The sequence below is a fragment of the Oratosquilla oratoria genome, chromosome 20, assembly GCF_046742065.1.
Source record: "Oratosquilla oratoria isolate Oo_2021 chromosome 20, ASM4674206v1, whole genome shotgun sequence".
Classification (NCBI taxonomy): domain Eukaryota; kingdom Metazoa; phylum Arthropoda; class Malacostraca; order Stomatopoda; family Squillidae; genus Oratosquilla; species Oratosquilla oratoria.
This window is the reverse complement of record NC_134796.1, coordinates 44,180,828-44,204,612: the sequence shown is the minus strand read 5'-3', so window position 1 is coordinate 44,204,612 and position 23,785 is coordinate 44,180,828. Positions and strand designations below refer to the sequence as shown.

The window sequence follows — 23,785 nt, the reverse complement described above, 5'->3', positions numbered from 1 at the left end:
ATAAATTTAAATAGATTTATATGTACATTTGTTTATACATTTTACAAAAAATAAAGAAAAAACGAATTTTAGTTTTGTTTGTGGAAACGTATCGCTTCTCAGTAAACATCATGGCGGAACCACAAGAAGATGAAGAGCAGTGGTTATATGGGGATGATAAGGATGAATCTAAAGAAGAGGGAGAAATAAATGACAAAAATGAAGAAGGGAATAAAGATAAGTCAAAGGTGAGCTTAGTGGTCTGATATTTTATAGTGAAATAGTGCAACAACAAATAAAAAAAAATGCGATGTTTCAACTTTTGTCATTTGATTAGGTCAATATTTAAAAGAAGTTTCACAAATTTATATGCAGTGAAGTATCATGTAGTTGACAGCATGTATTCACCATTTATTTCCTAGTGAGTTTGCTTTATTTAGAAAGAGATTTTTGTGTCAACTTAGAAATAACATCAAATATGGATATAGGAAACCTACACAAAGATTTGAAGACTTGAGAGTAGATGTATACAACCGGTATTGTGACTTTGGTCAACCTCTGATATGATGCTTGAACAGGGTTACCATGGATACGTCTTAAGTGGTTGTGGGTTTTACAGGCAATTTGACCTTGTTTGAGCATTACCAAACTATCACAACAACAACCACACTGTCACTGAGTATTGCCAGCCAGTCAGTCGTACTCTGTCAACTCATACAGAAAATTTCTTGTCAAAATGAAATGTTTCATGTAGAATTCTTTGGCCAATTTATAGTTTCACCCAACCATAGAATTTGATATGTGGCTTATGTGTTTCTGGTGAGAAATGTTGTGATATGAACGATGGTCACGGTGTACATCATTTCCGTCGCAAATGCATACTTTTGAAGTAATTAAGTATAGAAGTTATGCACTTATGCCATTACAGAAACACTTAAACAAAAACATTCTGGATGCAGAAAAATTATGTACATGATTTCACAATATTCAGAACCGATAGGGTGGAGAGAAATCACAGAAGCATTGCCCTAAACTTAAGGGAAGATATGGCAGGAAATGCAGGAGTATTTATGCCCCTTGCAAATGGCACAGCTGAATTACTGGCAGTACATGCGAGGAAAATAAACATCCTCATGGTGACTGTTTACAGGCCTCCAAACACCACTAAAGAAAATTTCAGGGAAGTAACAGCAAAGGTATGGGCACCCCTGCAAAACTTGCCGACCCCACCATGAAGGTCGTCATTACAGGGGACTTCAATTTACCATGCATATCATGGCCATCAATGAAAATTGATGAAGTACCCATGAATGAGAAATGTCAAGCAGAAGAACTCAAGTCCAGTGTTGAAAACTGCTACCTAGTCCAGTTCATCAGAGCCCACCAGAGGCAACAACCCATAGGACCTGGTACTAAGCAACAACTCTGAGCTTTTCTGCTCCTCTGAAATAATTTAAACAACATTGTCTGACCACAGTCTTATCAAAATCGATACCAACAACCTCCCAACACCCCTAAGGCATTGGACAACCACAAACCATTGTACAAGTTCCTCATTCAGTGACCTCAACTTCTACAGTGAAGAAATTAACCGAGGCAAACAAATAAGGGAACTTGAAACTGACTGGATGACAATTTTCATAGATAATAATGCAGAGGAATCTGGATGACAAGACAAGGAAACAGATCCCCTGATTGGGCCCAAGTACATTTACTTTTACTAGTACTTGGACTCAAGTACAGATTTTCCTGTACTTGTAAAGGCCAGAATCGGGTCAAAGTAGATTTATTTGGACTTAAGTACAGGTTTTCATGTACTTGTACTGAGACTCAAGGTACTTGAAAAATAACAAGTACAAACAAGTACATTGTATTTAATCAAAAGTTATGCATTGCATATAGATTCTAATGAAATTTGTGATTCTACTATTGGGTAAATGCACTCATCTATTATTTTAAGTACTTGAAATTTGACCTAAGTACATAGCAAAATTATACAGTAAGTCGTCGTTATACGGTACATATGCGTTCCTGAAAGCCTTACCGCAAATTGAAATTACCGTATACCGAACCCATTATAACATGTAGTAATAGGATATGGCAGATGTACCTTCTCCCTGCTCTTTCCTCTTCAAAATATCTAGCGAATACTGTATCTGTGAATTTTTCTTACCATAAATAGAATAGAGGGTAGTAATTACCAAATAGCATAACTGTGAATTTACCAAATAAAGAATTACAGTATAAGGAGGACTCCCTGTATTTTTTTTTTTTTTTTTTTTTTTTACCAGCCGCTCTCTTTCCCCATTTATTTTGTGTGTCCAAACCTTTTCATTACTCTTTGATTTTGATCAGCCTTATCTGATGTAGTGAGTGGCTATCTGAGTAGTACCATTCTTATATGTCTAGGCTAAGCTGTGCCAGATTTGTATGTACCTGCTGTAGAAAGGTACCCTGAATTGACTTGAATTTTTAATGCTTGCAGACGGGGGAAACCCCAATGGATCAAGATGAATCTGGTGCCGACAAAGATGGTGATGTTACTCAAGAAAGCAGTAAGTATTTTATTGGACAATTTTATTTTGAAATTACAAAACTCTAGGGAAGCATGCAGGCCAAATGGGTTAGAATGTCGCTGTTTGTACACAAAGGTTGGGAGTGGAGGCAGTTTGAGTCCTGCCATGCAGCAAGCATGTTCATTGTACATTAGATTCCCTGTTTGATCAAGTGATATGTAAAGAGGTACTCTCATAATCATCTGAGAGTAGGAGTTCTTGGATGTCAAACCAAATCAAACTCTGGGGTCTCAGAGAGAGAGTGGGGGAGTGGGTGGGGGGTCTACATGTCAATTCCTACCTAATTTTGTGTTTAAACATATATTATTAAATAAGACATCTCCATTATTTCATTGCTATCAAGCAGTTACCAGTATTTTATTTTTATTTTATTTTATTTATTTCTCTCTCCAGCAGATGACAAAGGTGATGGAGAAGAAGGTGACAAAGAAAAGAGTAAGAAAGATGATGAAGAGAAGGACGGTGATAAGGATGGGGATGAAACTAGCAGCGATGAAGATGATGTTACCATTACAATTGGCGATATCAAGAAACAGACAGATATCATTCAACAAACCCACCAGTCTCGATTCCAACCTAAGGTCAGGAGAAACATTTGTGTTAATGGGTCTTATATTTTCGAAGGGGCTAAGTGTCATGTAAAATGCCCTCTCCCCTCGAAAAATGATAGTAGTGGTAGTAGAGATCGGTAAAAATGTAATGTGGTGTTGAATGTCAGCATTTTCCTTTTGGAAGGGATTGAGTAGCATATTGTGCTTCTATTTCCAGAGGTAATAGAGATAGAATAGACTCTTACAGAGTCCGTTTGCTCCTAATGTTTTAAAGGATATTATATTAAGCATACATTTGTCAAGTTAAAATTCTCACAAAGATTAAACCTCCTAATTTTATTGATTGACTTGTTTGTTTATTTAGCAATTTGGTACATTTGATCATCATTTGCAAATGCATTTTTTCTGTGACTATTGTTCATTTATCACTTTAGGCACCAGTTACCAGTGGACTTAAAGATGATGACTTCAATGGACCAGGAAAGGTCAATGGCGTACATATTGCAGACTTCAACATTGCAGAATTAGAAGAAAAGCCATGGAGGTCTGTAACTTTGTTCATGTTATGATACAGGGTTTGAAGGTTCAGGTGATTGTGGGGATCAGTGGCGATATCAAGTGTTGTTCTTGCAAGGCATGAATTAGAATCTGCTGCCAGGCGATTCAAAACACACCAACACTTTTACCTCTAGGTGGAGCCCCAAGGGGCTGGCACTGTTTCTAGACTGGGCCTGAGATTTGCCAGCTTTATCTGAATTTCCTTCACCATTTTATACAAGGAGAGCTGATAATCACCAGCTCCTCCCATCCTACTACTATGTGCTGGTAGAATAGAAACAGTCCTAAATATAATACGGACAACAGTCTTATATTTCCCAGAAATATATGGTATTATAGGGTTGTCATGTATGGCCAGTATGAGCCAAAATCATGATATATATGTTGAAGTTTGGACCTTCCCTTGTGCAAAGGTCATTTTATAAGCCTAAATATATGGTATTTTCATTTGACCCATTAATTAGAATGCCGTTATTAATAGCTGAGAATCCTGTTTATTTTCTTTTATCAGAAAACCTGGTGCGGATATTTCTGATTATTTCAACTATGGCTTTAACGAAGAAACTTGGTTCAAATACTGTGAGCGACAGAAGAGGATGAGAGTCCATGAGTCTGGGGCTGGTTTAGCAGGGTTGGGGATCAGCGTCACAAAGGTATGTTTACGCCAGTATTGCATAGATTCGTATTATTACAGCTTTTGCTTCAGGTTGTTTTGTTGAATAGTGGTATCTTTGTATTTATATGAACTTCTTCAATGCAAAGGCATCCTCAATAGGAGGGGATGATGCAGTGTCACAGTTGTACATCAAAGAACATTAGATAAACTGTAGTACAGTGATTAATTTAATGCAAAGCATTTGATTGTATTGGTTGGAAAGAGTGGTGTAGAGAAAATCTAGAATGGTGTAGATGGATTTTCTCCTTTAGCACACTTAATTATATGTCTTCTTACATAAAAATTTGCCATTGAAATATATTAATTGTACATACATACGTATACCAAAGGCTTTCTCCCCCTTACATGGGGGATAGCCAAAAAGAAAAAGGCATAGAAATCACTCCCACCCATTTCATTTCCCATATATTCCACTCCCCTCCACCCTCCTATCTTGGCACCTGTAAGGAGCATTTTATGATATTGTATGGGGTAGAAACGCGGAACATAAGAGAGGAAGAGAGACAAGTTTAAATGTGAGATGAAGTGCCTGAGAAGTGGTAGGGGTTACTTGGCTGGATAGAGTGAGAAACGAGGAGGTGAAGAGGAGAGCGGGGTTGGAAAAGGAGTTGGGAGATAGGGTTGATGAAAGAGTATTGGGATGGTTTGGACACATGGAAAGAATAAGTGAAGAAAGACTAGTAAATGAAGTGTGGAAGGCAGAGGTGGAGAGTGAACATGAGGGGGCGACCAAGGATGAGATGGATGGATGGGGTAAAAGAGGGGGATGTCGGGTGAGGAAGGGAAACAACACAAGATGGGGGTGAATGGAGAATGGTTGTATATGGAAGGGAGTGGGTGTGGGAGGGGAGGGGTTAGGGAGTATGTGCAAATCATGATTTGACACAGACCAAAGGGATTTCTCCATCTTCTCTTTTTCTACATGAGGGGACGGAGAGGGAGCAGGGTCACCAATTAAATTAAGCGAACTTGCTGTGTCTTGTTGCATTGGTTCTGACTCGGGGCAGTAGACAAGACATAGGGATGACCTGTCATTCAGGAGGAGCCAAGAAAAGAGGGAGGGATGGTGAATGGGATGGAGTATGTGGGAGTAGATTTATGCCTTTAGACTTTGGCTACCTCCCCTGTAAAGGGGAAAAGCCATTTGTATATGTATGTATATATTGTAAGATGTCTCAAGCTAACTTGCTCTGTCTTCAGCCATTTGGGAACACGGCCAGCAATATCCCAGTGGCCATTGTGAATGACAACAGTAAATACAATGCTGGTTTGCCAACTGTTGGATCACGGGCCAAGGCAGGACCACCTCCTAGGAGTAAGGCACCTGGTGCTATTGATGTCATTGGGGGTAACCAGTCAAAAGGAAACACAATACAGGTAAGAAGTGAGAAGTTTAATGCATTTCTTCTGGTCATTAGCCTCCTGTAGCGTAAACTTGGATGTTTAATTTTGTTTCCTCTTCAGTCTATCTTACATATTCTATCCTTTTCATCCCAGGATGCAATATAGGTAGTTTGCATACACCATAGTGTTTTTAGGAATTGGAAAGAGGGTCATGTTAGCTTCTTCATAGCTACACGGGACTATTCTCTCATTTTTAGCATGTACTGGGACTTAGTTGTAATATGTTTCAGATGCATTTAGCTAGGTGGTAGTGTTACCCAAGGATTTCCCGGCACATTGCGCCAAATAATGAAAATGTCAGGCTCTACTGTGGAGGCATTTGTGTTTGACAGCATTGCCTGACTTGAAGAAAATGAAAATAGAAAAACAAAAAAAACATGCCTCTACTATCTGTGTTTAATTGAGACACCTTTCTTTCTACATAGGTAATGACAGCTGACCGAAGAGAATATAGCAACAAAACTATAATGAATCCTTCCCCAGGACCCCCCGGTTATGATGATATGGAGTAAGTACCTAGATATTACTATACACAATTTATGGAACAATGGAAATTGAACAGATACAATAGCTTGGTTCATATATTTCCCCCCAGGCTATTGTACTTTGAATTTTTCCAACAAGAATTTGGTTTCTATTATAACTAGATTATTTCAGCTAGTCACTGTCTCCTTTCTGAATGTTCACATGCCCTCTGTATCATGTGCAGTTAAATGGGAATGGATGTGTATGAAGTATGTGGGTGTTTTGAAGTAGTTATCCCAGTATGTGTGAAGTTGCAAGTGTGAGAGCCAAAGTAAGATAGAGTTTTGGCCACTTGAACAATCAGTACCAAATCATGTTGTTACTCCTGAATTAATTCTTTCATATTTCTGTTGCCAGACATTAATTTTGGTAAATACATCTTTTGTTAATTTTTTAATTTTATTTTATATATATATATATATATATATATATATATATATATATATATATATATATATACATACATACATACATACATACATACATACACACACCAAGGCTTTTTCCCCCTTCCAAGGGAGGTAGCCAAAAAGAGAAAGGCATAAAAACACTCCCACCCATTTCATCCCTAAATACACTCCACACCCCTCCCACTCATCTGAGCACCTCCTGGATGACGGGTCATCCCTGCACCCTGCCCACCGCCCTGGGTCAGAAGCAGTGTCGCAAGACACAGCACATCCACAGCAAAGCCGCTTCATTTAATCGGCGACCCCCCCTCTCCGTCCCCCCTTGCATATAAGGAGAGGACGGGGAGAAATCCCTTCGGGCTGCGTCAAAATTTACTCACACATACTACCCCACCCCCCCGCCCATTCCTCCTCATGCAATCACAACATCATCCATATACAACCATTCTCCACTCACCTCTGTCTTCCGTCCTCTCCCTTCCTTCCTCAACAGACATTCCCCTCTTCCCCAAAGCCCCCTTCACCCCATCCATCCACCTCATCCTAGGACGTCCCCTCATGTTCACTCCCTCCACATCTGCCTTCCATACCTCTTTTACTAGTCTTTCTTCACTCATTCTTTCCATGTGTCCAAACCATCCTAATATTCTTTCATCAACCCTATCTCCCAAATCCTTTTTCACCCCTGTTCTCCTCCTCACCTCCTCATTTCTCACTCTATCCAGCCTAGTAACCCCCACCATACTTCTCAGACACCTCATCTCAAACACATTCAAACTCCTTCTCTCTTCTTCTCTTATGTTCCACGTTTCTGCCCCATACAGTGCTGTTGGCACAATCACTCCTTCATACAGTCTCCTATATATATATATTTTTTTTATGCATGGAAGGGAGTGGGTGGATGATTAAGGAATGTTAGGGAGTATGTATGAATATTTTGAGGGAGTAAAGGGTGGTTAATGGGAGTGAAATGGGTGAATGGTTACATGCAATTTGAATTGGTTAACTCCCTTATAAGGAGGGAAAAAGCCCTTATTATATAGATAGACTGCTTATATTGAACATCTTCTTTCTCAGTTTTGGTGGGAACCCGTACGGTGAAACGTATTATCCACCAGAGAATAACTCCTACTACAATCCGTATGAATCTCCCGGAGGTCAGTGGTCTGGGGGCCCTCCACCCCCACCTCCTCCAGTTGGCGGAGGGAATAGTGGCGGCCCTCCAAACTGGGAGAGCAATGCTCCAGTTGTTCCTGTTTCAAGTGCTTATTATGAGGAAGATTCTATGGGAGCTCCACCCTCTGTAGAGCAGGAAGAAGAAAGGCATAGGTAGGTGTTTACATGTTAACCTATCATTGGATAATAGTTAACCCATCATTGGATAATATTGTCCTTTCTTCATCTCCTTATTATGGTTCAGTGCAACTTCACAAACTGCCTCTCTCTTTTCAGCCGACCAAGAAGATCTCATCGGTCAAGGAGCAGGTCACCCAGTCGCCGTCACCACCGTCGTCATTCACGATCTAGATCACGCTCACCGTCACACCGCCATAAACGCAAAAAGTCCAAACGCGAGAGAGATGCAGACTAAAAGAAACAATTCTAGTTCTTCAAGTCAGGCTTAACAACACCTGGTATGGGAAGTGAATGCACACTATTGGAGGGGATTGGATGCTCTACTCATAGCAGTATACGGAAACTTACGGTGTAAATGTTTTTCTCAGTTGTTTAATTTAAACTTATTGAAATGTATGCAGTGTATGAAAGTAAGCCATTGATTATTGCTAAATAAAAAGCACATTATATAGAGGGAAAGGGATATCATTATGAACATCATAAAGAATGACATGCATTTTATATTTCGAAAGGATATAAAATTATTTAGATGTATTGATCAAGTTTTTAATACTAGTAAATATCTGATACCTCTTAAAAGAAAATATTAGGTTTCATTCAACCCTTTGTATCAGGCAAGACATATTACAGCTCATTTGCAAACTTATGAAGAGTAAAAAATGACAAAGTAAAAATGGGTTCATTCTTTATAAATATTTACTAATCGCTACCATTACAACCATGCAGACATGTTGCTACTTGTCCAAAATAATATTCATTTTATTTATTTATATTAATTTTTTAAGTTTTGAATTGTGACAAGGTCGATACTGGTGTTTTCTTTATCTTTGAACTTTTTCATGACATTGGAGTAGAATAAAAAGGTGAAATTACTCGCAGTTTCAACAAATGCTGACAGAACTTTAACAATTTCCCCCCCATGACATATCAACAAAGGCAGACAGTATGGTTAATCTCTTAAAATAACAAGTATACAATCTTCCTTTCATATTTACATTAAATATGGAAGTAAAATTAAAACTATTTCCTGCATAATGAATGGATAAAAGAAAATGGACTAGGCACATTGTCTGTTATGCTTGGTAGATAATGTCGTAGTGGCCTGGCCGGTATAGTAGGTTGAGGATAGCTTCTTTATCTTCGGGGAAGCTGTGGGAGGCGACTTCTCCTCCCTCTCCTCGGTCCAGGTACATGATCTGCACGGCCACACCCAGGGCAGATGTAAGGGCAGCGATGTGTAAGTGGTCGCATTCACGATACATAGGCTCCACCTCCTGTTGTTTTGGATAAAAGGCGATTTATTTATTTATTATTTTTATTTTTTTACCAAATTGCCGTCATAACTTGAACTTTCAAGCATCTCTGAATGAATGAACATGGTAGCCTGTTCCATACGAGTGAAAGTCTACTAAGTTTTAAATTATTAATACCTATCAATCTACATCCCAAAAGGAGGTAGCCACCAAAGGCAACCAACCTTCCACCCAATTAATATATATATGTGTGTGTTTGAATTTGGAAAAGGCTAATGACAGAGTAGACAGGAAGGCAGTGTGGGAGATTTTGCAAATATACGGGATAGGAGGAAAGCTGTTAAGAGCAATTGAGATTTTTTATGAGAGTAGTAGAGCAGAAATGTGGAACATAGAGAAGAGGAGTAAATGTGTTTGAGATTAAATGCCTGAGAAGTATGGTAGGGGTTACTAGGATGGATAGTGAGAAATGAGGAGGAGAACAGGAGTGGAAAGGGAGTCTGGAGATAGGGTTGATGAACAAATATTGGGATGGTTTGGACACAAGGAAAAAATGAGTGAAGAAAAATTAGTAAATGAGGTGGGAGAGTGAACATGAGGGGACGACCAAGGATGAGATGGGTGGATGGGGTAAAAGGGGCATTGAGAAAGAGGGGAATGTTTGTTGAGGGAGAAGACAAGATGGGGTGAGTGGAGAATGGTTGTGTGTGAATGATGCAGTGATGCATGGAAGGGAGTGGGTGGGGGATGAGGGGTGAGGACATACATGTGAATGACATTTTGACACAGCCCGAAAGGATTTCTTTTGTCTTTTCTTTTTCTGCATGAGGGGATGGAGAGGGGAGAGGGTTCCTAATTAAATGAAGCAGTCTTGCTACATTGCTTCTGACCCAGGGCAGTGGACGAGATGCAGGGATAACCCATCATCCAGGAGGAGCCAAGATGAGAGGGAGGGTGAGGAGTGGAGTATGTGGGGATAGACTGGGTGGGTGTGGATTATATACCTTTGTTTTTGGCTACCTCCCTTGTAAGGGGGAAAAAGCTGTTGGTATATGTACATGTCTATATATATATATAAAAGGAGGGGGGCTAATTTAAAGGATGCACATTACAACCTATTTAATACCCCTCCATCTCAGCAACTTGTGGAAATGGGTCATCCCTGCTTAGGTCAGAGGCAATGCAGCACAACAGTGCTTCTCCATCCACGTGAGACTTTATGAAACGCAAGAAGAGAACATATCTTCTGACCATGTAATTTCTTACTTTTACACTATCCCTCTATCCACTCCAATCTTTTCCTTAACCAAAAATTCTAATATTTTCAACATATACACCTGTTTGAATATATGATAAAAGACCTACAGTATTGTGTATGCATGTTACATCTCGTGTTTTGTGCAAGACATTCAACATGGGTGACCCTGCAGAGATTTTCATATATATCTAGAGAGTTCTTGTAGCCATTATGATGGTCAAGCCTATCCACCATGGCAAGGTGTCAGCTCCTGGACAGGAATATATATATTTCAATAGTCTAGAGGTTGTTTTGGGGCATCCCTATAGACCCAAGCTGCACAGCATTTGTCTACAATTTTAAAATCTACTCATAACCCATAAAAGTCCTTTTGATTTCTTTTATTTAGTCACCTTTTATAACAGGCATGAGAAGACAGTGGAAATGATCCTATCCCCTAAACACAGGAACATGAAAAAAGATGAGCTGGCATCCCTGAAGTGGTCAATTATTGGTATTTAAGATGAAATGCATAAACGAGATACTAATACAGTTTATTACTCTGCACTATCTTAAAAGCAGAGTGGGTTATTTACTCTTTAAACTTTGTATTCTGCACTTGTTCAATACAAGAAAGTCCACTTTTCTACTTGTTTAATTTTTCATTTCTGAGTGGATGAGGTAAGGGACTGTTGCCATACGAGTGGTGGGGATAAATTGGCTCTAGCCTCTGCGTCCTGCTGCAATACAATGGTGACTTGCTGCACTGCCTTTGACCCGAGCAGTGTAAGAGGGTGACCTATCGCTCCAAAGATGTTATGAAGTGGCTGAATGGTTTTTATTGTAAGATATGTGTGGTTGGATTTACCTAATCCTCTTAATAAGAGAGAAATGTTCTTTAGTATATATCATACTGTTTTCTGAACACAGATCATTGGGCTTTTCCCCCTTACAAGAAGTTAGTAGGGAAGTCAAAGTACGCGTTCATTCTATCCATACACTGTGAAGTTTCTTCCCCAAATAAGGGGGGTAGCCAACCTTGGCATGCATCTATCCCACTCCAACCTGTCATCCATTTGTTTCCTTGTGGATGAAGGGTCATCCCGCTACCCAGGTTGGATGCCATACAGCAAGACAGAGCACATCCACAGCAAAGCCAGATGCTTCATTTATACAGCATCCTTCCCTCCACATCCCCTCATGTGAAGATGGAGACGAAGAAAAATCTCCATTCTTTGTGGGAGGAAAATACAAAACCCAGTCCCCTCATTCCATCCCATATACCCGGCTTTTTTGACATGCACAAGAACATGGTGGTATTATTATACAAGTGTATCAAACCATGAAAATTTAAACTGTAACTATATAGAAGACAAAAAATTAGAAACTATACATATACAGACTTGAGATATATACCTGTTTACAGAATTCTTCTACTGATCTTCCACCTTCTATAAAGAAGCTAAAGAATTCTGCATTCTTTTGTAGATGAGCAGAAATGAGTAAACGCAAGTAGACAACCATGTAGTCGGACGTGCCGGCATCATTACATACCGACTCTACTCTTTCAACACTCCCGCTACTTTCCAAATCACTTATGACCTCCATAAACTGCAAAGAATATTATTTGAGATTAAAAATCTTATTATACCTTGAATATTGTTTTGTGATAGTGCACTGTGTAGAAGATTTATTTATGTGGTGGTGTTTTGAGCAAGAAGGGTGGTTTCACATGATACTGGTCTGTTGCATTGTGGGTATTTTTATGTCCTGGGTCTGTTTCGCTCTTATCAACTATAAAAAGGACTAGCATGGGTGCTAGTCAACTGCTCCTACATGGAAAAATTGTAGTACATGTTATTAATATTAAATATCTGTGGCCAAGTCAGGCGACTATGAGCCCACCTCTCGGAACTGCACTTCATACATAGTTAAAGACCGGGCCCTGTCCTTTATCTTCTGCCATGTCTATACACAGTTAGAATGCTGATTATATATTAAGATTTCTTCATCCATCTGATCAATAAGGATTACAAAGGCAGAGCATGCTGACAGGAGACCTTTTAGTCCATATCTAGGTCGGATGCAAAAAAAAAATCATGATGATAAACAAATAAATGAATAAATAAAAACTAATAATGTAAATAATAAATAAAATGCATAGGTATAATTAGATAATAAACAAACAGGTAAATAATAAACGAGAAACAAACAAATAATTATATACAAATGGACAAATGATAACAAAACAAATAATATAAAATATATGAGTCACCATTTTCACTCCTCGGTTAAACTATGCAAAGACTGCACCTCCTCACTTCCCCAGCATTATAACCAGTTCATCACATGTGCACCCCTTTCGGGGAACAAGTTATTGCATGGGTTCATAATTTTCTATCACCTACACACATTTTCATTCCTTCAACATCCTGATCATGAAATGTTATGGCATCATTTACCCCATCCACCCACCATTTCTTGGTTGAACCCTTGATCTCGCTCACAGCAACTTTGATTCATGCATCATCTAAGGGTATCTCCTTCCAACTATTGTCATAGCATGAACATGCCACCTAATGTTGACCTGTTCTACATTTTTGTCTAATCCCATCTCATAATCTTATGAATCTTCTTGTTCCTTACTTTGTCACATTTCATAACTGTACAACCCCCAGACAACTCATTTGCACTGCCTTCGCATGATTCCCCTTTTGCATTCATCATTCAGGTCTATTCTATGAGTCCTCCTTATACAGTAATTCTTTATCTGGTAAATTCACAGTTACAGTATTTGGTGATTACTACCCTCGATTCTATTTACAGTAAGAAAAATTCACAGATACGGTATCCGCTTGTGTTTTGAAGAGGAAAGAGCAGGGAGAAGGTACGTCTGCCATATCCTATTATTACATGTTATAATGGGTTTGGTATACAGTAATTTCAATTTGCGGTAAGGTTTTCAGGAACACATATGTACCGTATAACGAGGACTTACTGTACATAACAGTATGAACTACTAGTTTCATACATTCTTTTCATCACTACTGACATGCCTATGGTATATTTCATTCTCTCTCCTTCACTCTCGTCCTTTTTCTACCCTTCCTTTTTCAAGTATATAAATTTCCCATACCTATAACTTTTTACCTGTTCCATTTTCTCCCAAAAGAACTTTATGTCAACCTTGTAAGATATACAAATAAATAAATCACAATCCAAACATGGCACACTTCACAGGAATAACCTGGTAATACAATTAAAGACACTGCTGACAAACTAACAAAATAAATTTAAGATTTTGAGATAACCTAAAGGTTACATACTGGTAGAAAACATGAAGGAAGTCTATAAAGAAACTCCCACATGAAGAATACATTAACCAAACACAAAATGTTAAAACACTACATGGGTTAGAACTTACCATGTCATGAAAGTCTTCTGTTGTAAACTTTGGAAAGCCCATCTCAAAGAGTTCTTCTTTGCTTCCGGACATATACTTTTTAAACCTTGAAGAAAGTACTGTGTCAATATAACTTCCCAATCTAAATAAACTACATTTAAAGGCAAGTCTAACAACAATTTCACATCTTTCTCTCTTTTATATTTACAATTACATTCACCATTGTGGCATACTGTGCTGCTAAATGCAACCATTCAGTATTAGTCAGAAGAATAATCTATAAAATTCTACGGTGCCTATGTAATTAAGAGATCTTTTTACACCTGAATGTCAATAATACACACCTGCTCTATTATCATGGCAACTAAGTTTATGTGCTTTTCTTTATTATATATATAAAATTTAATTCAGACATTCCTTCATAAGAAAAGCAAGGCACATGAAATGGAAGCTTCTGCTCACACATAACCTATGCACTCTTTAGTGGGTGGGGTACAAACTCAAAATATAAAGATGTACAACCATACTGTGACATTTCAACTTGGGTTAACTCACTCAATTCCAAGGCAAACCGTCCTCACCCCATCTCCCACCCAGCCGCATGTGTTACACAAGCAGTTCTTTGAGGAAACACACATGCAGTACCTGGCTCCATCTACATTCCAATCTCGCTAGCTCACCAGCCCATAAACAGACCCTCTCAGCTCCCACAATAAACACCTGCACCTTGGCCAACTACACTGGGATGGAGAATGGTTCTTTGAGGAATGCACGTGCAGTACCAGCCATACATTCCATCCTAGATCAGCAGCCTGAGAACATATTGCATCTAGCTTCCCAGGCATCGATACTTTACCCTCATCCTGATTAAGAGCATGGGTCATGATCTGACTCAGGTATATAAGCTGGACGAAATCACCGAAGATTCAGATAGCCTCGGAGCATCACACATTGAGCCTAGCTCCCTGCCTCAGTTGCCTTCTCCTCCCTCGCTGACAGACCGCTTTGGGACACATCTTGGAACGCATAGTCGTCACCTCTCCCCTTCTCGCAACTAGAGCGAGACATATTATTATTGCCACCTAACTTCAATTCTAAATAAAAACCTGTTCACCCCCACAGTGTTTGCCTTCCAGCCAAAATTCCATCACTAAACCTTTGACTGAATGAATTTGTCAACAGTGAGCCTAACCATTTCTAAGAAATAATAGCCAAAGCTTCTTAGTCTTGTTACTGCCTCTAAGTTGATCATTTATTCCCTCAGCCTTTCCATCCAACTCATTCCTGGTCTTCATCTCAAGTTCATTCAATCTACTTCTGCTTTCCACATTATTTTGCTTGTCTTTTCTCATTCTTTCTATATGCCAAAACCATTTCAGCATTATTCAATCAACCCTATCGGCCAACTTTGACTTACATAAAAAAGTGAGCAAGTCCCCTAGTTCCCTCATCCTGCATCATTTAGTTACCTTTTATGACACTGGGGGACATGATGGTGGTATTCTTGTCCCTGGCCATGGGGTGTTACATCAAAGATAGTGCTCATAAAAATTGCATTGAATAATTACCTCTGTAACTCTTCTTTGTGGTTGATACAATATTCCAAGTATGCAAAAATAAATCCACGAAGGAAGCAATTACCGTCTGGCCTAGTTCTTCTCATGTGTGAATATTTTGCCAACAGTGTTGTCACCTGAAAAAAACAAATGAAAAAATATAGGAAATATATATATACATGAATTTGTACTACATCTACAATATATAGAGACTGACAAAAGGTATCTACAAGAGGAATGTTGCTGAAAATTATCTGCTAGCTCTCCATTTTCAAAACCCAGCAACAGAGCTCCCTTCCATCTGAAAGTGCAGCCCTGAGGGGCTGACACTCAGTCTCTGAACAAGACCTAGGATATCTCTCTCTCTACCAACTTCAACCGTACTTCCTCTACCTCTTAACATAACCAGAAAAGACAACTAGCAACTTCTTCCCCCCCTCCTCCTCCTCCTCCCACTACCACTGTTGGCAACTGACACAGAAACAGTCCTACAGCAACACAACACACACAACGGTCTAACATTTCTTCCCAGAGAGATCTTTGGGAGGGTCCAATGACTCATGTCAGCCACTATGGGGGGCTGTTGGCTTCCAGTCAGCAAAAGTTGAGGCAACAATTACTATTGTCATTTATTTATAGGCCAATCCTTATATGCGGGAAAATGCCTTTCACATGTGTAGGTATCCATCTTATCAAAGATCCTCTTCTCTTTATATATGGATTCATACACCACGCACAAACTATCATTAAAGATTTTGTTCTTTCAATATCTGACAATCCATTTTCTTTTCCTTTCAGCACAGTGGTAAACCCAAGACTGAGAGGGATCTTGCTACTGTCAAACCCTTTCATTTAAGATGAAACATTTATGTAGGCTGGTAATGACCACAATAAAATATCTAAAGTCACTACGAGTAATCCACTATAATATACTGGTTTCTGATGGATATTTGTTTTGGGATAGTCTGCATTCCTTGCAAACTAGAAAGTTTGTCCACCATTTCTTGTGGCTATTGTGCATTTAAGTGTCACTTAAGATAGAGGCAAGTCCATTCTGTTCTCTGATATCTCCCACTACCTGAATTCTTAAAACTATCTTGCTATACTAGGAAACCAACTGGCATAAAGTAGCCAAGAGCAAAGTAGATATTATGGATTATGTTACAAATAATGGTAAATAATAACAAGTGGAAAAAAGAAAAGGAAATTCCTACCTTCGAACTGTAGACAGAATCATGGGCATACTCCTTCTGTAAAGATTCTAACGTCTCCCGAGATCCGACCATAGGGGTGCTCGCTTTTATCTGTTTCAGAATTACGAAGACTTTATGGCATCAATTTAGTTTGATGATGATGACAAAAACATCTCAGCATGAGTTACATTCTACTTCTCTCTATTTATCTTTATATCAAAGGCTCCCCCTCCCCCTTATATGGGAGGTAGCCAAGACAAAAAGCACATACCCACTCCCATCCACCACCCTTTCCTCTATCTCATCTTAGCTCCTCATGGATGACAGGTCATCCCTGTATCCTGCTCACTGCCCTGGGTCAGAAGCAATGCATCAAGACACAGTGCATCCACTACAAAGCTGCTTCACTTAATTAGAGACACCCCACTCTCTGTCCCCTTAGACAGAAAAAGGAAGTTTCTGATTAATTTTTTCTTTTCTTTTTTACCTATTGACAACTAAAATTGTTAAAATATATGGGACAGAGTTCTGCTTTCCTGATGCATAGGGATTTGTGTAAAAAATAAATTAATACTGTGTGACTGGTCCATAGAGATCTCAAAAAATTCCACAAAATAACAACTGCATAAAATTTGGCAGTCAATACCCCATGCAGGGGTTGAAAGGGAGAGGAAAGAGAGGGATATTAAGCAAGTGATTTAGCTCACCTCATCTGCTATCTTCTTCTCCTGGGCCATAATAAGCTCATCCTGGTTAACCTCTGTTCCAGGATTATCTTTTTCCTCTGAAAAAAGAAGAAGAAGAAGAAAAAAAAAAAGACTATCATACAACCTGAACAAGTGCCAATGGTAGGGTTCCCACACAGTAAAAAATATAAGCAAGATCACGAGGATACAAAGAGTAGCAATGACACTGGTTCCTAGCCTGATAGATAACTTATATGAGGAGAGACTAAGAGCATTAGATCTGCGGATGTTGAAGGATTGAAGAGAAAAGGGTGACCTGACTACAGTATTTGGGTGTCTAACATGGACAGACTACACTATTAAAGGGATAGGAGAAATTCACAAATTCATGAAAACAAAATGAAAAAGATGAGTGTCTAAAGGGCGTGAAAAAATAGTTTTCCATACAGATATGTAAACTCTTGGAATGGCTTGGGTGATATAGCCAATTTAAATCTAGGTATGACAACTGGAGAATAAATTGACAGCCGAAGTTGAAAGCATACATGAATCTTAGGTTAGGTATGATAACTGGCGAGTAAGGGACAGGACCCCATGAGCATTATTTCTTCCCTGCAGATCACAAAACAAACATTCCATGACAGACCCTCATACTACAAACTCCACCTGATTCTCCCAAACATCAGCCCTTACAGGAAATCCTTTCATGACACACATAAACCACAAGACTGACTGCATTCAGACCATCGTCCAGCACTGAAACAGTACCAACACAAAATTGGCCTAACCACAGAATCAAATTGCCCCATGTGCAATCACCACACAGAAGACACAAAACACCTCACCCTACACTATCTCCCTCTATTCTTACCCAAAATACAACACAATATTTCCTCCTTTAGTGACCTGTAGCCCAGTCTGGTGGCCACTCCTAGTTGCCTGGGAGCTGTGGGATTGGCTGACCCATATTTACAATGACTATTAACTTGAGTTTCAATGAGTGAAAACCCTCAGCCTTACAGTGTACAGCAATGGTCCTCAGGCATATGTACATTGTATATTGTAGTATTAGTTTTATTGTTTTGTCCAAATATTGTACCTGCAATTGATTTCAGTGTATTAAGTCTAGCTGTACATTTGGTCTTTATGTTTGTGATGTGTTGTTTGAATGACATGGATATATCATATGTTATGCCAAGATTTTTGGATATGTGTGTGTGTGCCGTATAAGTGTTGCTGATATTGAGGTGTGGTATGTATTTGTGTTCCCCTGTCCAGTTGGTGAGAAGTGTGGCTGTAGATTTGGTTGGGGCTATTTTTAGTCTATTTGTAGTGAACCAGGTGCTCAATGTGCTTTGGTATGGTTGTAATATTTCTGCAGCTTTGTGTTGCAATGTGTACATGTAATTGTTATATCATTTGCATAAGAGATTTGTATTTCTGAGGTGTTGGGTGTGGATATATCATGCATGTATAGATTAAAGAGTGCAGGGGAGAGAAATGAGCCCTGTGGTACTCCATTCCTTTTGTTTCTGGTGTGTGATGATTGGCCATTATATGACACATAAGCATTTCTACTTGCCATATAACTGGCCAGTCATCTTTTGGTATTATTGTCCACGTTTGTGTTATACATTTTGTTTGTAAGGTTGTGACAGGAGTTAGGATCGAAAGCATTACTAGTGTCCGATGTTATGAGAAGTGTTCTGTGATGGAGCCTTTCTGAATTGATGCCATCTAAAACTCTTTGTGTAAGGCTTATCGGAAGAGTGTTTGTGGAGTGCAGTGGTCTGAAACTGTGTTGTGGTTCAGCAAGGGTGTGATGAAATGTAGTATGAGGTATTTTATGACTTGAGGGGGCGAAGAAAAGTGTGATTGGGTGATGTGATGTTGGAACTGTTGGGTATTTATTAGGTTTGGGGATGGTGATCATTTTCCTATGCTTCCAGATGATGGATATAGCATTGTGCAAATAGCTGTAATTTGCTTTGTTAATGAGCACATATATGCTATGTGGTCCAATGTGTTTTAGGTGGATGTTACTTGTGTTGTCAGGGCCACAGGCAGATGAGTGCTTGAGGTTATCGATTATATGTTTCATCTGGCTATGTTTTATTAGTGTGTAGCAGTTTCAATGTCACCAGCTTATAACAGAAGTAGGAAGGGATATGTCTTTTGAGCAGGGAAGGGAGAAGACAAAAAGGGTGCATGTGGGAAATGGTTAGGAATGAAAAATAAACTGACACGGCCCATAGGGCTTTAAACTCTTCTCTATTTTCGCATGATGGGGATAAGGATGGAGGGTTGCCATGTAAATCAAGTGGCTGGCCCTATAAGGAGAACTGATAACTAGTAACTGATTCCATCCCCCCCAAGTACAATAAGTAGGTGACATATATTTAGTCCCATGCTAGTACGATACAGACAATAGTCCTAAAAGAGATCAGCTTTAAGAACTTATGATTGTTGCGAGCCACCATGGGGATGGGAATATGAGTTTCCACTCAATAAAACTTAAATCAACAACCATTATGTCATTACCCCCAGAAAGTGTTAATGTGGTAATGTAATAACACCATCTACAATTCTCACTGAATCTAAGTTACCAATCCTTATTTTAACCCATACAGGCAGTTTGAGGAACAGAAAAAAGTGTTGTATAATCACTACTGGGAGATTTATGTTACTTAAAATCAAATGACACAATATAATGAAAAGTAGGTGAAAATAGCCAACTTGTCTTAAAGCTCTACAGTGAAAATAGCATCATCCACATAATAAATCATAATCTCAGGACTACACAAGCTATCACAGTTGTTTTATTCAACCCATTTAAAATAGGTCTACTACCAAAAATACTTTTCAAACATTGTTATTGTTATCAAATTTGTCAAACAGGAACCAAACTGACAAACAATTAGCCTTAATTAGGATACTACAAGTAATTTCTAAACATTCAAATACATATATATACATTTCTACTTCAAAACTTCGAGGTGCACATTACTTTTCCATTGAAATATATAATTACGTGCATATTATTTCTACATGATTCATTCACAGAAAATCAAGGTTAAATGTTCATATATTTATGGTAGTCATCCCTTAAAATCTTAATACCCAAGTATAATACTACACTTAATGTCTACAAGGACTGATTAACTCAATATTTTTCATAATCATTCACTTTTCTAGAATGAACAAACTTCAGGTCTCAAGATGACATGAACACATTTGCCGATAACAAATCTAAACATATATTTTTTTATTAATCTAAAGGTTTCCTCCTTTAAATAAACTTCACCGCTATTATCACGTTCTTAATAATTCTACTTAGCATGCTTACTTTGTTCTTGATCTGTGGATTTTGTCTCCAGACTGCCATTTTCTTGTTCCTCCATTTCCTACCAACCAATTCCTGTTGTAAGTGTTTACAATGCCATGCACATTCGAACACATTTTAGTTCTGACGTGCATAAATATGAACAGAATATAAAAATCATTTATTTCACATGAATAAGATATAATTACCTTCAATAATTATTTCTTAATTTGTATTCATTTTAGATAGTTCGGTAATGCGAGATCGAATTGTTATTGTATAAAGTCAAAGTCAGGCTCCGAAATTCAGATACATGATACCGTTTCTATGGAAACAGTAACAAAGGTAGATGTCAGTTGTTCACTTTCATGTTCAAAAGATGACTACGGCACATCGTGTATAGTTGTTTTTCGAAATACTGTTGTGCATACTATGGTTTTGACTACTTTACTGTAAATCTTGCAAATGTATCAGTTATTCTTACAGGAACATTGAATTATCTATTCCACATCATCCACATATTAATCTCAAAATAGAGCGTAAGAGGTGAAAACCGTCTAATCAATTAATAAACCAATTAACGTGTATCGCCCCGCCTGTTCTCTCCTCCAGTCTTTCAAAATGTCCTCTCCCAGCTGTATTAGTTTTATGCCCAGATGAATAAAATGACCATAGATGAAATAAAAACTAACTCATCAGGGGGGTGCCCAGATGGCATACCTGCAGTGTTTTTAAAAAATGAAAACGTGCATTACTTACTCTAATCTACCTACTCTGGAGAAAATCACTGGACAAGGGGATCATAAAAAACTGGAAAAAAAAAGTTTAATCATCCCCATCCACAATGGTGGATCACGAGGCCTTCCAGCAACCTACAGACCCGTCTGTCCCACCTCACACTTCACAAACCTTTTATGCTCCAGAAAGTAGTGAAAATCAAAGAGAGGACAGGGTAGTTCAATCCGGGACAATGTGGCTTTTGGAAAGAACGATCTTGCCTTTGACAACTAAACCGCCACAATATTGTGAACAATGGAGTAGAGGAATTGTACAGCCGCGACAATCACGTGGCTTGGAGTGCACGCTGGCGCCCGCATGGCTAGACCTGACGTTCCTTTGACAGTGTGACCCTGCTTGACCCGACCTAACCTAATCCTGTGCAATTATGTAATTATGCACCACGGGTCACAACCCGCACCGTATATATATATATATATATATATATATATATATATATATATATATATATATATATATATATGTGTGTGTGTGTGTGTGTGTGTGTGTGTGTGTGTGTGTGTGTGTGTGCTCCTGGTCGCATGTACAGTCAGTTCACTCTTGTCTTACGATAAAGGAGACGAACTCACCAAAACCTCTTTCTCTTCCCACAGGAGCATCACTACAGAATAAACGTCGATGTGGTCTATCTCGACTTCGCCAAAGCATTTGATAAGGTAGGCTACGGGATGCTGTAACTCATGATGAAAAACATGGGTATCACTGGGAATGTGGCTCTATGAATTCCTAAGTGGAATGCAGAGATAAATAGTGGATGGAGCCCAGTCAAAAAACTCGATGGTAATTAGTGGAGTGTCACAGGGCTCGGTGCTTGGCCAACTGCTCTCCCTGGTCATGATAAGTGACATAGAGAAGGGTGTTGCATCATCCAAAGTCCCCTCGTTCGCGGACGATACCAGGATCTTTCGAGAAATCAAAACCTAAAGAGGATTCCGAAAGACTGCAACAAGATCTGGAGGCACTATGCAAGTGGTCAAATGAAAACAACAAGGCGTTCAACAACATGAAATTCGAACTGATAATATATGGGACAAACAAAAATCTAAAAGAGCACTGATGCACAGCGGATGCAGAGGAAATGCAAGGGAAACATTGAGAGACCAGGGTGTGTGGATGAGTGATGACTGGCTTCAAAGCACAGATAACCCACACCACTAGTGCTGCTCGTAAAATGAGTGGGTGGATCCTCCGGACATTTATGAGCAGGATGCCCGAGCACTTGCTACCTATGTGTCAAAGCTGGAGTGTGTATGCTAGCTATGGTCTCCACACAAAGTCGAGGAGATACAAGAACTCAAACAAGTCCAGAGGGTACTCACGAGGAGGTGAGTCGGGAACTCCCTGAATTACTGTGCAAGGCTAAACTCCTCAAGTTCTATTTAGTGCAGAGACGCAGAGAGCACTTAATAGCGATTCACGTCTGGAAAGTCCTGGAGGGCACAATACCAAACCCATCACAAAAAGAAGGATGTGTTATCAAAAGAAAACACTACCCTAGATTTGGAAGAACCTGCGAAAGAAGGTCCAAAAGCAGCTAGTCCCAGCGACTGAAGACAATCCAGGCGGGAAGCTTCACCTGTGCTGGCCCCAGAATCTTCACCTCTCTCCCAAAAGAGATACGGGACCTAACGGGAGTCAGCACAGAGGCTTTCAAGAGGAGGCTATTATCCCAGATGAGCCTCCAATCCCACATGGCCCAACTTCACGAGAAGCGGCAACAAACTCGATTACAGATCAGCTCCAATGCTGTCCCCAGACAGACCATGGTGTTGATAATTGATTTTACCTACAAGACCTACACTACTCTCTATCTTTTACAGCTACAGCAACAACCTATTATTCTGCTAATACAATTCTAACCACTCGGGTACAATAAAGATCTTTAAATCTAACGAAATATTGAAAAAGGATAAACATTAACAGTCGAAACAGATAAATATTAAAGGATAAATACTAATAATCCCATCTCAAGTAGTCAATAGTTCCACTTTTGATACTCTGAGAAATAGGATCACCCATCACCACCTCCCTCTCTTTAATCATAATCATAATCCTGAGACCCCAATTCAGATCCCACCCTTAACCCGAGTCTTAATCCCATTCCTGAACCAAACCCTATCTCCAGTCCTTAACTCCCCCGCGGGCGAGTCTCTGCCGGTTCCCAGTAAGTAAGAAAGAAAAAATAATCTTTATTTTCATCTGAGTCCGATTTGTTAGTCAATTTATAATTCTATATTCAAGCAAGATCCAAAATCATCTTAATGATCGATCGCATGACTGGCCTATCTTCTGGGGAATGAGA

The 23,785-nt window shown here is 39.1% G+C and overlaps 2 protein-coding genes across 3 annotated transcripts; one reads left to right on the top strand and one right to left on the bottom strand.

The window, feature by feature from the left end:
* The first annotated feature begins 69 nt into the window (after positions 1–69).
* On the top strand, positions 70–8,619 carry LOC143036515 (uncharacterized). 2 transcript variants are annotated; one of them, XM_076203973.1, is made up of 9 exons: positions 70–227; positions 2,465–2,534; positions 2,952–3,136; positions 3,541–3,650; positions 4,176–4,317; positions 5,541–5,717; positions 6,170–6,252; positions 7,757–8,008; positions 8,132–8,619. In XM_076203973.1, exons 1-9 carry the CDS (start codon positions 111–113, stop codon positions 8,268–8,270), a joined length of 1,275 nt encoding a protein of 424 aa, XP_076060088.1. In that variant the 5' UTR covers positions 70–110; the 3' UTR covers positions 8,271–8,619. The 2 variants fall into 2 exon arrangements, with proteins under 2 accessions (XP_076060088.1, XP_076060087.1); XM_076203972.1 differs by having other exon boundaries at positions 2,949–3,136.
* LOC143036516 (ubiquitin thioesterase OTUB1) lies at positions 8,566–20,840 on the bottom strand. Its single transcript, XM_076203974.1, has 7 exons — positions 20,710–20,840; positions 17,385–17,461; positions 16,699–16,788; positions 15,497–15,621; positions 13,950–14,034; positions 11,942–12,136; positions 8,566–9,309 (listed from the first exon to the last, which is right to left on the bottom strand). The coding sequence occupies exons 1-7, from the start codon at positions 20,762–20,764 to the stop codon at positions 9,109–9,111; spliced, it is 828 nt and encodes a 275-aa protein (XP_076060089.1). The 5' UTR covers positions 20,765–20,840; the 3' UTR covers positions 8,566–9,108.
* Positions 20,841–23,785: the final 2,945 nt, after the last annotated feature.